Source organism: Meleagris gallopavo, chromosome 5 (genome assembly GCF_000146605.3).
Source record: "Meleagris gallopavo isolate NT-WF06-2002-E0010 breed Aviagen turkey brand Nicholas breeding stock chromosome 5, Turkey_5.1, whole genome shotgun sequence".
NCBI classification, from domain to species: Eukaryota; Metazoa; Chordata; class Aves; order Galliformes; family Phasianidae; genus Meleagris; species Meleagris gallopavo.
The window spans coordinates 50,003,941-50,019,799 of NC_015015.2; the positions used below are offsets into that span (position 1 = coordinate 50,003,941).

The following is a 15,859-nucleotide window of genomic DNA, read 5'->3' on the forward strand; positions in this document are numbered from 1 at the left end:
TGTGCAGAATGTGTATAGTGAATGTAATGTAGAAGCAGCTTGCAGTACAAAAGAGTATCTGAAATGTCATGCTAACTACATAAAAAGAATATAAAATAAAAAATTGTATTATTTTATTTTACTGGTCAGGCTTTGTAGCTGCCATTGCTGCATACACACATTCTCTAGATGCTGAGAATTTTGTAATTTATCTGGCTGTGCTTTTCCTCTCTGGTCTCATTCATGCATGGCAGAAAAATCTAGTAATCTGTAAATTGTGTTGGAGGGGAAAGAACAGGTTAGAGACTGTCCCTTTGTCATTTGATATTTGAATGCTCCTGCATGTGCCATATATTAGTTTTATTTTCTACCATGACACCTAGCTATGAGAAAAGAACTCTCCAGAGCATCTTAAAAGACATCTTCTATTAGTGATGGAAAGAGTTAAGCAAAATGCAGGCAGTAGATCTCACATCTAGAGGTAAAAATAATATATGCATGTGTCTCTGGAGCTTTAATTGGAAGTGAGGCATAATAGTGGGGCTTAGCTTCCCTTGCAAGAGTGCTCCATAGATGAGTGCTTGAAGTTGAATGGGGAAAACCAAAGGTAGGTGGAAAGTGTGCAAGTGTCAAAGTTGTGAAGAAATACTTGCAAATTACCCAGAAAAACAAATAAGTCTAACACTTAAGTTTTGCACTGTATTCTTTAGAAGTTATAATTTTCCCTTTGAAGAAAAAGACTCTGATACTGTAGAAGTCCAGTCAGTCCACTGTGGTGGTGAAGATGATTTAAGAGCCTTGTCTGAGAGATTAAAATTGAGGGAAAGATACAAATTGAGAGGAAATAGGCACAGCACCTGCAGAAAGTGGTTTGGTATGATCCCAGTTTCAGCCTTTCTGGTGGTGGACAAAAAGGGCACTGTTGATTAGAGGTTGGCCTTCCCTGTTGTCATGGGGCAGATTCTGCTGGAGAAACGGAATGCTGGAATAAAAAAGGACTGGAAACTCAGGTGTAAATTCACTAATGGGTTGTTGAATGAGGACTGCAGGAAATCCAGTATCTTCATGGCAACTCAGAAGTGGCCTGGGAGGAAATATTCTCATGAATTTTACTGAAGTGAGAAGTTTTGTGTAGTTGGATTTTGTTTCATTTGGTTGTGCCCGCATCCAAACCAACGCAGCCTATCTTTTGGTCTAATGAGTACTTGGCTGGGAGACCACCAAGTGTATTCTGGTGCTGTAAGAAGTGCAGAAGGGTTGATGAGCCCTTCTGTAGTTCTCCTTGCCTGGACCAGTCCAGGGGCCCAAGCACGTCATATGAATGCTGCTGCCCAGCTGGATTTTGTAGCAGTTAAAGAGCTAGGCTTTATGTAAGAGCTGAGGATGACAGCTACATATATTTGTATTCCAAGTCTAGAATTAGTTTTATTTTGTTTTCCCCAATTGCTCAATTCTTAACTCCATATATTTTCCCCTTTAGAGAGAAAAGAAAACAAACCAACCCAACAAGCTGTTTGATACTGCTTGTGCAAAATGTCTGTGGTGTTCCTGTTCTAGAAATAACCTCATTTTGATGTCATGTAAACACATAGAGGTTACAATTAAGCTTTGTGCTCTGCTACCTGAGATGAGATACTTTTTAAATATATCATTATTAGTGCAGTTGGCTTGTTGCCTGTCAAAGCACCGATTATTTTCTACAACAGCTACTCCAGTTCCTCTGCTTTCTCAGTTTCCTGTTATCCTTCATGGACATCTGCAGTCCCTTTGCCAAATTTCTCAGCACATCGTGATACTTCAAACTCATAGGAAAAGGAGTTATCAGCACTCTAGCAGTTAATTGCTTTAGCTAGCATATGGCACCGTACTTTGAATTGTGAAAGTCTATAAAGTGTGGATGCTGCTAGGAGTAAATCAGTTTGAAAGGTGGTCTGTCTTGGGAAAGTTAAGACAGCTGTTAGTGGGTTTGGTGTCTTCTACCTGCTTTTTATAGTGGTCCAAAACTGTGTTACTGAACAACGTTGAGAGATGTTATATTTTAATAAAGCTGATTTTTTGTTTAGATGTTTATGTGCTGCTTAGTTTGGCCTTTGTGGGTGCATTTACTGGTGGTTAGCACTTTGTTAGGTGCTTGAATAAACAACTACTGAGCAAATTTGTTCTTTGTATCCCATTCTCTTTCACGTATTTTTCCCAGAGGAGCTTCTTCAGCCAGATATACTGAAGGAATAATTATTTCATCAGGATGTAATGCATATCTTGATTCTACTTTGAAGACATTCTCTTGAGGAGGTTTTATCATTTCAACAAGGGATCATAGCATGTAAACAAGGAAATAAACGCTACCTTTCATATTAATCAACAAGATGATTAAATAATAACCAGAACTGTTAACTGGTACTTGGAGAGGGGAGGATAATTACTATCTTGAATTCCACAATGAGAGCACAAATGGGAAGATAGACTTTTCTGCACAATAAAGCTGCGTATTTAGGAGGCATTATAGTTTTAGTGTGCAGCTGCAACCCCAGTGAAGTTGTGCAACTGTTTGCCTGGCATCCTGTTTCAGACCTATATTTTCATACTGAAAAAGATATTATCAAGACTTTTGGGGTTTAGGCAGTTAAATCAGTTCTCATTTCCACTGAAAACCTGAAGTTCTGTGTAAACTCATGCTTGCAGTGTTTTCCTTCACCATGGGACACAGTTCCTGCTTGTCTCAGGGTGCAGCAGGAGTCAAAAACTGTTACTTTGCTCAGAGGCAAGAATCCAGCTTATTTCTTACAAGATGGTGGTTCTGGCTCCGAGTTTGGGTCTAGAGTCTTATCTTTTCATCACATGACTCTGTTTTCTTCTAAATATTGCAGTGTTTTTAGAGGGAGAAAGAAGCACACAGGGTGTCTACATCTCTTGATTCTGATGAAGAAAAGGGTCCAGGAATTTAACTTACATGTTGGGCAACGTAGAACATTGAGCTGGGAAGTCTGGAGGTCCGTAATTCTTGTTCTTAGCTGTGTAATCCTGACCCAAGTGAGTAATTTTGATCCTTGGGCACAGCCAGGTCTTTGAACTGCTACTTACTTGATGCTAACAGTAGTGTTGCTGGAAGAGACTGTGCAGCCCTCCCACTCTCAGTATTCTGTTTTGCTCCTGACCCACTGTAAATAGAAGCAAAGGAAGAATTTCCTTCACAGATCAGCTTACTAAGATAATGGAACCTGAGGCTGAATCATCACTAGATTCATGGAAAAGTTAAAAGTCTAGTTTTACCCTGAGTTGAAGATGACAGCATAGCACTGCCTTAGTTTTTCCATGTGTCTGTTGCTTATAATACTTCAGAGATATTGATGCCAGCTCATTCTTGCTGAAAAGTACTTTGAGATTCTGGCCTGAAAGTCATGATGAAAATATAAAGTAGCTGTTGTATAAGGAGACTTCTTGTGGTTGTATAGTTGTAAACTAATTTACCCAAAGTGACAGGCCTTTATATCACAAATGTGCACCAGAACAGTGCATTGCTACCCCTGGAAAAACTGTTGGTATCAGTACCAGCTGCTATAAACAGTTGTACTGAAGTAGCAACAGAAGTACTGTCAGTAGCATGGTCTCAGATCACCCACGGATACTGGTAGTGTAACACTTTGTGCCTTTGCAGGCTTAACTGTCATTCAAAGTTATAATAAAAGATAGCATGCTGGATTCTTTTATGATATGTATCTGAAGGCTGTCTATCTACAGGCAGTCTTAAGGTTCATCACACATGTTTGAGTGGCAAAATGCTGCTTGGCTTTGACAGAGCTGAGATTTCACCCTCACAGCAACAGCCAGTTACCTGCTGTCTACTCACTTATGCAGATACGTGTTCTACGTAGCTCTGTAGGGTGTTTTTTCCCATGTGGGTTTTGATGCAGAGTTGAGTTTCTGGTTTGGTTTTTTTTTTTTTAATTATTTTTTTGCTATACTGTTTGGTGTTGCTGGTGGGGAATAGCATAAAACCTGATTCCGTTGCTATTCTTAATCATAAGGAAGAATGTTACAATTTTAATTGTATGCTTTAATTTATCCTTCATCTTTTATGTTTTGAAATTCTGCATTTCAAAAGCAGGATCATTATAATTTTAAACATTAAAGCTTGTCTCTCTAATAGCTTTCCCTTTTAATGTGGAAAAATGGAATTGAGGAGGAAGAAGCCAATCTTTCTTGAAGGAAATGTTCTGTTATCTGAGGATTTTCAGTGCAGCCAACAAGATAGGATCTAGGCTTAGCTGACTTGAAGTGTCATTCTGTGTCTTGAGTAACTTGTAGTGTACAAAGCATTGCTTCCATAATGTTATCACCAGCAAAATCCATCTGGTTTTTACAGTGACAAGGAGATTATTTCAACTTTTTATTACATTAGTGAGATTTTAGCATTTTAGGGTTCAGCTGTCAAGCTGTCAAGGGAGGAGAGAGAAGTTAGGTTATAGTTGAAACTCTATTGAAGGAGAAATTAACTTAATACTTCAGTCATAATTTTTCTACCCACATTTACTTTTATTAGTCCCTTGATGTTTTGTCCTTATTGAATCAGATTAGAATGCAAAGACTTGATTTGTTAAAGCAGGCAATGATGACAATGAACATCTGTTTGTCTGGTCAAGATTGCCATTAACACCTAGTAACATGTCCTTTCTCACTATTACTTTTATACAGAGCAGCACAGAAGCTTAACCTGTCTTCGAAGAGAAAGAAATACCATCCACCCCTGCCACACACACACGACTTGTCTATTTATGCTACTAACTTTAGTGGCATCCTGCAGCTCTGTCCTCCCCCAGCACCGCCATGCCTTCTGAGAGCTGTGTCCAAAATCAAGGACAACCCTGGCATTGGAAAGGTAACTTTGGATTTCGATTTTTTGAAATAGATGTCCAGATCAATTTTAATGGGGCTGGAAGTTTTCAGCCTAGGTCAGGGTTGGATAGGCTCAAGGGAATGGTCTTGAGTGAGAGAGGTACACGCCATCTGTCTGAATATGCCTGAGAGCTGTTATCATTTGTTGTCTTTAGAAAATGTTTGCAGCCTCAGAGCAAAATTTTGGCTATGCTGAAACCAGCTAACATCATTGACAACAATACTGACAAAGGTTATTTTGTCCTTTCTTCTCTTAAAGCAAAATTCCTCTCTTAAAGCAAGAAAAGAATTACTTTTGTTTTCTTTGGTCCAAAATCAGTGCACATCCAGGTGTCACCTTTGGCAGAAGCAGTCTCTTTGTTACCAGCAAGGCTCAGCTGCTGATGTTGTCTGTTTGCAGCGAGTAAAGGAGATAGCCACAGGTGCTTGGTTTTCCTCTGCTTCACGTGTCAGTGTAAACCAGGAGTAATTCTGTGGAGATCAAGTGGCTAGAGAGAAATAGATGTATCTCCAGCTTGGGAAATCTAGCACCTTTCAAAGTGTAATATTTGTGCTAATTTTATTGAAAATTAATTAAAATACAACGTAATTACTTAGAGCTTTATTCATATTTATAGCAGTTTAATCACTTACATGACAGTCCAAATACTTACGTAAATAAGTTACAAGTGATTGGTGTTTGAAGATAGAATTGAAATATTTAATGTGCATAAGAAAGCTCAAATAGCACCTTGACTAACCATAAGAATCAGCATTAATGTAAAGAGATTGTCAGCCTAAATTCTTGTAACTGACATGCTGTTACTCTCAGAGCATACTCTGTATTCTCTTAAGCTGGTGAGCTTGTGATAAATAGAAAACAAAGCAGTAATTGGATTTATCTCTAAGCACGTGGAAACGTATACAGGAGAATGTTGTTTCTGCTCCTATTTTAAAAATGTGTTAGAAAAATGATGCAGTATTAAATGGTGGAATGCAGGAAACGTGACACTGTAGAGATTCTGAGGTGAAAGAAGAGTTTGTCAAGGAACATCCATTCTATGCTTATGTTTTAGCAGAGCCCATTAGAGCCTGCCTATTTTCCCTGAGGCTTAGCACTTAGCTGTGGCATGAGGAGCAATGTGGAGCATTGCATTTCTGAAGCTCTTGGGCTTAGGAAGGCCTTTAAAGTGTGCTTACATCTCCCTGTGCTGACAGCTCAAAGAATTGTCTCTACCTCACCACACTCACACACCTACAGCTGTGTGTAGCTTTTCTCTTACACTTTGAGGGTGGTCAGTGGAGCTTATCAGCATGACTTGTGCCTTGCAGAAAACTCTGGTTTAGCTGATGTCTTCAAACAGATCAGCAAAGTCTAAACATCAAGTGAACGATCCCAGATGGTAGGAAATCATGCCTTAGGTCATGTGGTCTACCAACCTTTTTAATCGGGGAGCAGAGAAAATGTCTTTCAAAGAGCTATCAGTATGCAGCAGATCAAAGCAGGACCTTGCACCAACCCACAGACCAGGGCTGTGCCCACCTGCTAAACTGCATGAGCTTCTCCAGCATGGAATATATATTTCGCTGATGGAAAAGGTAGATAGATAACATGTTCCAGAGCATATACATATATATAGAGAGAGAGAGAGCGAGCATGCTGGCAGTGTGGCTTGTATTTCTGTCTTGTCTGGCAGATTGCACCAAAGAATTCTCAGATTTTATGGATCAACAAGCTGGTGTTTGACTCTCTGTTGTGTAGCTGTTGGCTGAAAATATTATTGGAAGTATTGTTTGTTTGGGTCCAAGATTCCAGCTATAGACTTTTCATCATGTACTTGACCAACATTTGGAAAGCCCTTGTGCTGTGCTGGAAATAAGAGCTCTGCTAATAGCATCTTTCATATATGAGTTAAGACTGAAGAATATCAAAATGGTGATGGGGTGTGCTATTTCGCTAGTTTTAATGCTCCTCAAAAAATAAGGTAATAAGACATCATCTCTAACTCATGGCTTAAAATGTGCAATACATCTTAAACCCACTTAACCCATTCATTTTTTTTTGCAACTTTATAAATTATAACTCAACAATGTAGTTTTTTTTTTGGTAAAACAAACAAACCAAACCAAACAGCAGAAATGAAATGTTGTTTATTCTAATTCATAGATGTTATGATCTAAGGAAAATTTCAGTACTATGTAGAACACTCAGTTCTTTAGCACTGAATACTGTGTTTCACCTTTTCAGAACAACGCCAAGTCACTTTTGGTAACATTTAGTTCATTATTGTAGTGGTTACATTCTCTGTGTTTTCCTCTTTATCCAGCCTAGTATCTCATTACAGTAATGATAAGAATGAAGTAACTACCATTCTTTCTCACTAGAAGTATCATTGCAACTGAGAGAGCAATTGGCAAATGTTGGCAGATGTGCTGTGATCCTGTTACCTTTTGGTCCCTCCTCTTCTAACAGCTTTTCACTTTACACTCCTCCTGACTGTCTCTTTCCTCGCACTTTTCTTGCAGCCTGTCCAATAGTAAGTACACGTGGATAGAAGCAATGCTGGATTCTGGAGTCAGTTTTTCGTACTGCAACAGCTGAGGCTGTGGCTGGCTTTTTCTTTGGTTTGTGTGATTGTTCCCAGGTCAGCAGTGTGCCTGGCCCTGTTATTACTGTGCAATTACAGTGGGTTAGGCAGCTGTTGAGGCAGTGTTTTCCTTTTTCACCTCCCCCTTGCTGCTGTTTTTTCTTTCGTGGTTATTTTTGATGTGGAGGACTGCTTTCTTGCTGGTATCTGCTGTGTAGATGAGAATGCAGCAGTATTGATGGCTGCCTTACTTAACTTTACTAACCTGAGAATGGCCCCTTAAGGACCAGTCCTTACTCTTTTCAAGAGGCTGATTCCTCTGAGCACAGATGTCTTGACAAGTTTTAATGTTCCTCTTGTTACATGGCTTCTTTCAGAATATGAGAGGATACCGTACAGCAATACGTAAATTGTGAATTGTGAAGGAGATTGAAGAGATAATATTTAAGGGGAAATGTATATGTTACGTGAGAATGAAAAATGTAGAAACAAACCCATCAAGTGTCAGCGACAGATCAGTGGGAGCAGCATAGCTCCCTTCATAAAAAGTTGAAGTGGTGAATGATACTTCAACTATGGGAAAATACCATTTATATTAAGAGGGAACTAGTGAATAAAGCCAGGATCCTGCACAGAGTAGCTGTTAATCTGTTCTGACACATGCTAGGTAGTCTAATTTTTGTTGTATTTCTCTTGAAAGCTCAGAGCGAAGTACTTGTTTAAGTCAATGTTGAAACATTTAACAATGTCCATTATGGTTGGGTTCTTATATTTCCCCATCTATAGACATTTTTAACTACTCCCTCCACCATTGTTCAAGATTATCTCTTATCTGATATTCAGTGCGATGCATTTAGAAGATACATAGGAAGACAGTGTAGAAAATACGATGTCACTTTAAAGGTAGAAGAGAAAAATGGTCTCCAAAGGGAACCTGGAAACATAGCAAGCCTGATTCACAGGCCAGGCAAAGTTGCCTGGTTACTGAAACAAGAATGAAGATCAAAATTAGCAAGGAGGGATTAATATGATATAATAGAGATCAGTTGATAAGGTTTTTATGGGTGGAACGCATATGTTAGAGCTCTACAGAAGAGTCAGCAGGCATTTGAATGGGGTGATCTGGTTGATTGAGTGTATTTGGGTTTTGAAAAAGCTTTCGACAAGTGCCCTGACCTAGATTTCTCAGAAAACCCTAAGCTGTCATGTATTCTCATGTGGCTTAATAGCTGACAGGAAACAAGGTTAGATTCAGCGCTGGAGCAAAGTTAACCACAGTGTCAAATGCAGGTCCATGCTGTTTGTTGTCTTCCTAAATGATTTGTGTAAGGTGGTGAAGCTGCCTATTCAGGCTAGCCAAAGATACAACTGACAATGAGAACTTGCGAAAAGATCTCACCGTGCTGAGATTATTGGGAGGATAAGGTGGCAGATGAACTTCAAATATTAACTAACACAAGGAAATGTATAGAGGAAAAGCAGCTCTAACTCTGGATGCACAAATGCTAAATTGTAAACGAATCAGTCATGACTGTAAGATGTTTTACCAGCCATCATGAAAGCTACAGCATTATTTTTATCGTGAATCTGAGCTTCTGAAGAAATGCTGTATTTGACTGCTCAGAGGCAAGAATAAACATCTTTAGTTGTAAGAGGGTCTCTGAAAGTTTGATATAAATACATGATCATGTATTTGAACAGCCAGTCACCATTCTCTTTACTGACTTTCTTCCTTGATGTGTTAACTTAGAAGAAATTTAATAAAGGATGGTAAGAACTAAGGAAAGATAATGGTTTTCCCTACTTCCCCCTCTCGGAAGGACCCTCTCAGAGGTGAGCTGTTCCTGTTGCTCATACCACTGCATGCAGAAACAGTAACATTGTGCTTTGCTGCCAGCACAGGCCTGCACCTAAACCTCTGGTGAACATAAAGGGCCTCACCAAACGTTAGCATCTGTACCTGAAATTTTAAGTTCCTTATTAGATTTTCACTTTCAGAGCTGGCTTACGGTGAATATTTGCTTATCCTATCAAATAAACTTTGCTATAGCCAAAGCACAGGTTCAATGGAGAGATTCCCTATGCTTTAAGTCCTTTTCAAATGGTTTCAAAGTTAAACAAATGAGTAAGAGCTATTCTGAACTGGGGTAGAGGGGAGTTGAAGCTAAGGAACACACTGAACTGAGCGTCAGCTCAGCAGGATCTAACTATGTATTGCCAGAACTGCTGGAGGGGGCAGGAATGTGAAAAGACTGTATGGCCAGTTCTTGCACTTGAACTCACTTACTGATAGTGTGAACACAAGGTTTAAATTTGTTCTTATCTAACATCATCATCTCCATACATATCATGCAGTTCTACTGTGGTGAAATGCAACTATGTGGCTTTCACAGAGATTGAATGTGTTAGTGACTTACTACAGCAGAGGTTCTGTATGTATGTACCTTTGCAATTTCTATTTATATAATTTCTCATTGTTTCAAGTAATGTCTTGGAAGGTTGGTTGTAAATATCTTATTAACTTCTTTTACATTTCATGAATACCAGATTATCTATTATCATAAATTCAGCAGAAGTGTGTGGATTTATCCTGTGATACAAATCTTTAATTATGCCTTATGTTTGCTTCTCTTTGCGAAGAGTGCAAAAGGTTATGCACTCTTATGGCTGCTTGCAGGGTTTTCAGTATTCAGGAACACCAAGCAGTAAAAAGTTTAAAAATAAAATTAATCTGGAGTTGTAAGTCTGTCTGAGACATGTGTTTTATATGATCAACAATTATCAAACTCCTATGCGCAAAGGAGAATCCCATTATCAATATAAGCTAAATATAAAAGGAATTTTGTTCACTACCAATAGATGTTACAATACAAATTTCATACCTTTCACTTGAACGTGCCAAAAACATCAGAGTCCGAATCATTTAGCTGAATCCTACTTAAAAGGCAATGATCCAATACACTATGATTCTTGTAACTGAATCATTTTTGTGGTCTCTCTGGGTGTTATTAAATTTAATGTCAGAATAGTAGGAAAGACGTCTGAAAGCCATTTAATACTGTCACTGGAAAGAAGTTAGATTGTGCTCGATTTCTGACATTAATGTGCTACTTAAGGTAATTTATCATATTGTGGTATTAAAAAGACATCCTTTTTACAGTGGCTGCTGTGTAGCATTCTAATTTGCTATTTTTCTTCAGCATGGTTGGAAACCTTTTTCATGCAAAATGTTTTTTCTGGAGCTCTATTCAGCCCATTCTTTATAATACCGCATCACTTACAACAGCAACTTTAAGTGCTCGTCTCTTTCAAGGATCCTTTCTTTTTTTACGTTAGAATGACAGAAGCCTCCTATGTGAGACAGTAGAAGGGGAGCTTTTATAGAGAGCCTGAATTGTATATACCTGTCCAACAGACACATCTGACATATTGGTCTCCATTTATGTGTTTTAGACATCTACTTTCTTTTATGCTTTACCAAGCCAAAGCTTATGTCCTGCTAATATGATTTACTGATCATGCAGGGTTTTCTTAAGTGTGCTGCATGTCCCATTCACTGGTTCTTACGATGGTTTGATGACAGATAACAAATAGGTACTTAATTTTGTCATCTTTATTGCTGCTTGTTTCCTAATGACTAGAGTGTTATTTCTGATATAAATCACATATCGTACTAAGTACTTTTCAATCCACACGTGTAGCCCTATATAGTAAAAAGTATGTGCCTCCCTGCTGAAACGCACTGAACTACTAAAACAAAAACGTCAAAGATTGGATTAAAATACACAATTTCTTCTATTTTGTTTTTACCTTTTAAAAACAAAATAATTTTCTTCCTGTCTCCTGGGAGTGGAGAATCAATTCTTCTTTAATAGAGTACAATACAGAAGTGATATTTTTTTTTTTTAAGGTCCCAGGAGAGCTAAATGGTCTTATGCTGGCATAGCAATTTTGCATATAAATTTGCCATCCATCGGTAGTGGCAGCAAGTGAAAGGCTTGTAAGAACTACCAATTTAGCAAGGGTTATATATCTGTCAGTTACAATTAAATCTATGAAAAATATTGGCTCTGAACTAAGACTTTTCTAATTTCATTTAGACTATAGTGGAGAAACAAGTGATTTCATTGGAAAATGGCCTTTATTCAACTGAATGTGGATTCTTTGTAATTTCTTGCTGAGAAATCTTAATTCAGAATGGTGGATGATGTCTAAACATAGTTATTTAATTAACCTGCTGTTATATGCCATTTTGTGAACATTGGACAAGATTAACTTCCTGATTGTGTGATGCCTGTCAAAGATGTGTGTTTCCAGGGAATATTTAGTGTCCATTCAAATTTGATATAATGACATTTATTGCTAAAGACCAAATTGCTTGTTCATTTAGGGATTATGATACTGTAGCAATATAGAATACTATCAGCATTTTTGGATTCCAGAAGAGTGCCAGCACTTTCCCAGATCACAGAGAGATGAAGTCAGGGAGCTTATCTTAACAAAATAAAAAATAAAAAAGGCTTGAGCCCATGTATTTTAAAATCTTACATTGTTTTAATGCATTCCTTCTGCTTTTTTTCCTTCCTGTTCTGTTTGATTTGAAACTTAACTGTATAAGCATCAAATGCTAACAAAGCATCACCATAAACACACGAATACTGCACATACATTGATTTCAAAAGAAGCACCATATGTTACAGTTATGCCTCTGTTAACATACTTGGCTGGGTCAGGGTCTTAATTTCCTCAGCATTCAAAATGCCATGGAGTATGATAATTACTTGGTGAATTAGTAGAGTTTTTTCTGTCTACATGTCTGCCCCAAATTAAACTCTATAGGTTATTTGGCACCCTTTGCTTCACTGAAAGATGAAGGATCAACTTGATGATATATGCTGTAATTTTTGTGAACATACTCTGAAACAATATTGTAGAAGTCTATGGTAGTATTAGGGATGGAATCCAAATACTCTATTTCTTTGTTTCAAGTGTGATAGTCCTTCCCCTTCCTCTGGTATCAATGTTGATAGCCCTTCCATCTTTCTTGATTACAGGGTAATAATCAATGTGAACCTGACTGTCGTAGTCTCTTGGCTGTTTCTGTCTAAAATTGTGTAGGTTTGTGTCATTCTCTCTGCTATCACTGGCTCTTTTCTCTTAAAAAATCACCCTTGGATGTGATTTCTTCTGAGATGACGCTTGCCTCACTGGTCTTTGAGGAGTTTCATGTTCACTGATGCATGGCTTTGCTGCATCTCCATTCAGTTCAGCATATCCAAAATATATGGGATGTATTAGGGGAGACTGCTAGCTTGCCTCTGGCCATCAGTCTCACATTCATGTCTTGCTGTCAGAGAGTTGCCTTGAAATTTGGTTTTCACGGTTTCTTGGTCTGTCTCTTGCTTTTCCCAAACCTGCTTTTTGACACTGACGTATCCTCGATGTTTTGTGCTATCTTGCCCTGTCCTGCAGCCAGCCTGTTATTTAGGTTGCTGTCACTCCCTCATCCTGCTCTCTTAACTCCATCTGGTACATTATGTGAAGTCTGGAAGTCACCAGTCCACATGAAGAGGATGTGTGGGGCTGGTGCTCCTGGAGGTCTCAGCATGGGAACAACATGGGGAGAGGGCAAAAGGTCTCGGGTGACCGTTAGGTGTGAAATGGGGTAGACGGTAGTGATGGCCTGCAAGAGGAGAAGGAGTGGTGCCAGCCAGGATGTATTTTCCTCAACTTCTGGGGAGGTTCAGTGTTTAGGTCAGAATTGTTAAATATGCTTCTATATTTAACTTTCAGAATGGTTAAAAATGTCAAAGTGTAGAGCTTTGGCTTAGGGTTCCTACGGATTACTGATATTTGAGTGTTAAACAGGATCTGTGGTTCTGTAGTGGTCTCATTACATGTTTCTAAAAAACTATATGGGTCTTAGTCATAGCCATTGTACCTCACATAAGGGATTTTTTTTTTCCCTCTGACACTGTGAACGAGATGTTTTTCTTCTTCATAAATCTGCCTTTTGCCAGCTTGTCTCACTTAAAATTCTTTATATATGCATAAAACAGTGTTGTGATGTTTGTTTTTATGCTTCAGTATCCACCTACTGGGTACGCCCCATGGCTGGAGAAAGGGAATTCTGGTTTGCAGGTGTGTGCTTTCAGAGCACTAACTTCCACTGTAGGAAGATAAATTTAATTTAAAAAAATAATAATAATAAAAAGATCTTGATTGTTATGAATCTTTCTTGCCAGTGACAGTTTACATTATACCCATTGTTGTGTTGAGTGGGCAGACTTGTGACCTTATGCCATCCATTCCCAGGGGTTTTCCAAATTCTGTGCTCATTTATTTATTTATTTATCCTTTAGCAGCACATTCAGGATGTTTGCCATCTTCTTTTCCCAAACAGTTTTGATTTTAATAGGATTTCCTTCAGCAGTTCTGCTGACCTCCTAGTTCCTGTGGAAATGTAAGTCTGGAAAGTCCAATTGGGTATTAACCCCAGCATACAAAACCCACAGGATTAGAGTCAGTTAATTACTGAGTCTTAACAATATTTGGCATCTCTGTGAATGTGTATGTAAAAATTCTTGCATCCTTTATGGTTATAAGCTTTTACCTGTAATTCATTTTCTTATTCTATATCTTTGTGTGACACTGAAGAAAGAAAAGAACAGTGCAACAAGTTACTAAGAATTCGCATCTATAACAAGGAGGTTCATCCGTGTCATAGGAAGCATTTGCCATTTTAGCTCTCTTTATGGAGTCTACAAGCAGCCGAAGCAGAGATGGTCTCTCAGCCTGAGATGATTCTTCTGGGATCACCTTATTTGTATTGCTTATTGCTTTTCCATTTTTTTTTTTTAATTTTTAGCTCCTCTTTTTTTTTTCTTTCCAACTTATCTTAATTTTCTGTTTCTTCATTTGTTCTTTAAATTCCTCCTCCTGTTGTTTCTTTGCTTCATGCAAATGTTACCAGCAGCTGGTACTGCTGGAGTTGGATCTCTGCATCAGAAGTGGCCATACTGCTGAACATCTGCCAACAGAGGATGTAATCCTGAGTGGGCCTGAAATTAATGTTATTGCATTTAATTCTTGTCATTAATTTCATAAGCAAAAAAGAGCCCACATTTGAGTGCAGTGCAGGTATTGCCCCTGTGCTCTCTAGTTACATTTCTCTTGGAAGCTTTCACTATAAAGATGATTATGACCATTGAAGGTTGTTAGGTGTTGGAATCTGATCCATTATGGGAAGAGATTTTGGTATCTTTCTGCTGGTCTCAAAAAGCTGATTTGACACGCAGTTTTTCTGGGACTGAAGCCATCTTTTTATTAGAGGGAGGAACACTCTAATGGAGGAAACTTGCTGTTTGGGTCAGAAGGAAACCAATTTTCCTCTTATCCAAGCTCTGGCTGGTATAATCTAGTAGTAAGTGTGAGAGAGAAGAAAGTACTGTGTAGGAAAATTCTTTGAAAATAACGCATATTTTAAAATTATTTTTAATCAAGTGACACTGAGGTGGGCATTTGTGTCTTCTATAAATACATACATATATACGTATTTCTCTTTTTCCTTAGGGTGGTTATTTTCTGGGTGTTTCAGTTGCATGTCAAGGTTGGGCGAAGAGGCTAATACACAAGACCGCCTCCATGGAGCTTTTATAAGGAAGCAGCCTTGAGTCTGTCACCTCTGATGCACTTTGGTTTTGAAACAGCTGTTTCATTTGTTCTGAGGTTCAATTATTTCCCGGCACTGCATTTTTATATTTATATCAGTATAAAAGGGACAGTATTTTCATATTCACAACAGTGTAAGTGGAAGGAAAAGAAGAGGGGATTGCTTGAGTGAATAGGTGGAAGAGTTTGCTGCTGTCTTTGCCTTCCGCAGTGCTTACTGGAGGGGTCAATTGTTTCTTAAACTCTTTGTTAGAAAAAAATGTTGGGGGAAAAAGCTTTTATAGCTGCTTTCTGAGAATACTTCGTGATGACACTCAGTCATACCCCTGCATGGCTGTGCAGGTGGTGCCTGCGTGCACCTCAGCTGCCACAGAATGGAGGAGATGGAGAAATGGAACAGTTAAGGAATGAGATGAAAATCATCAAATTAGCTGTCCTTAATAAAGGCAGGGATGGTTTGTGTGGTGCTTAGTGCTGTGCTCACTTGTCCATTGTGATTCTTCCTGGTCTGGGCGCTGCATTTCACTTGCGTGTGCCAGGGATATATGCTGTTACCTTCTCACCTTGTCAGGTATGAATGGTAGTCCTAGAGGATGGCTCAGCCTACCCTGGGGACTGCAGTGCTGGAGGGTCCAACATTTCCTGACCATGCTATGCTGAAGTTTGTTTTCAACTTCAGGTCTTCCTTTGCTGTTATTTTTCAGGGTGCAGGACTGATGGGAGGTGGTGACTTCAAACAGCTTTCTTTT

At 38.7% G+C, this 15,859-nt stretch overlaps 1 protein-coding gene across 1 annotated transcript in view; it reads left to right on the top strand.

Annotated features, from left to right (window-relative positions):
• Nucleotides 1-15,859, top strand: part of KIF26A (kinesin family member 26A) — a 91,527-nt gene that overhangs the window by 58,933 nt on the left and 16,735 nt on the right. The window contains exon 4 of the mRNA XM_031553789.1: nucleotides 4,672-4,855. Coding sequence (XP_031409649.1) covers nucleotides 4,672-4,855 — 184 coding nt within the window. The remainder of the gene's footprint in view (nucleotides 1-4,671; nucleotides 4,856-15,859) is intronic.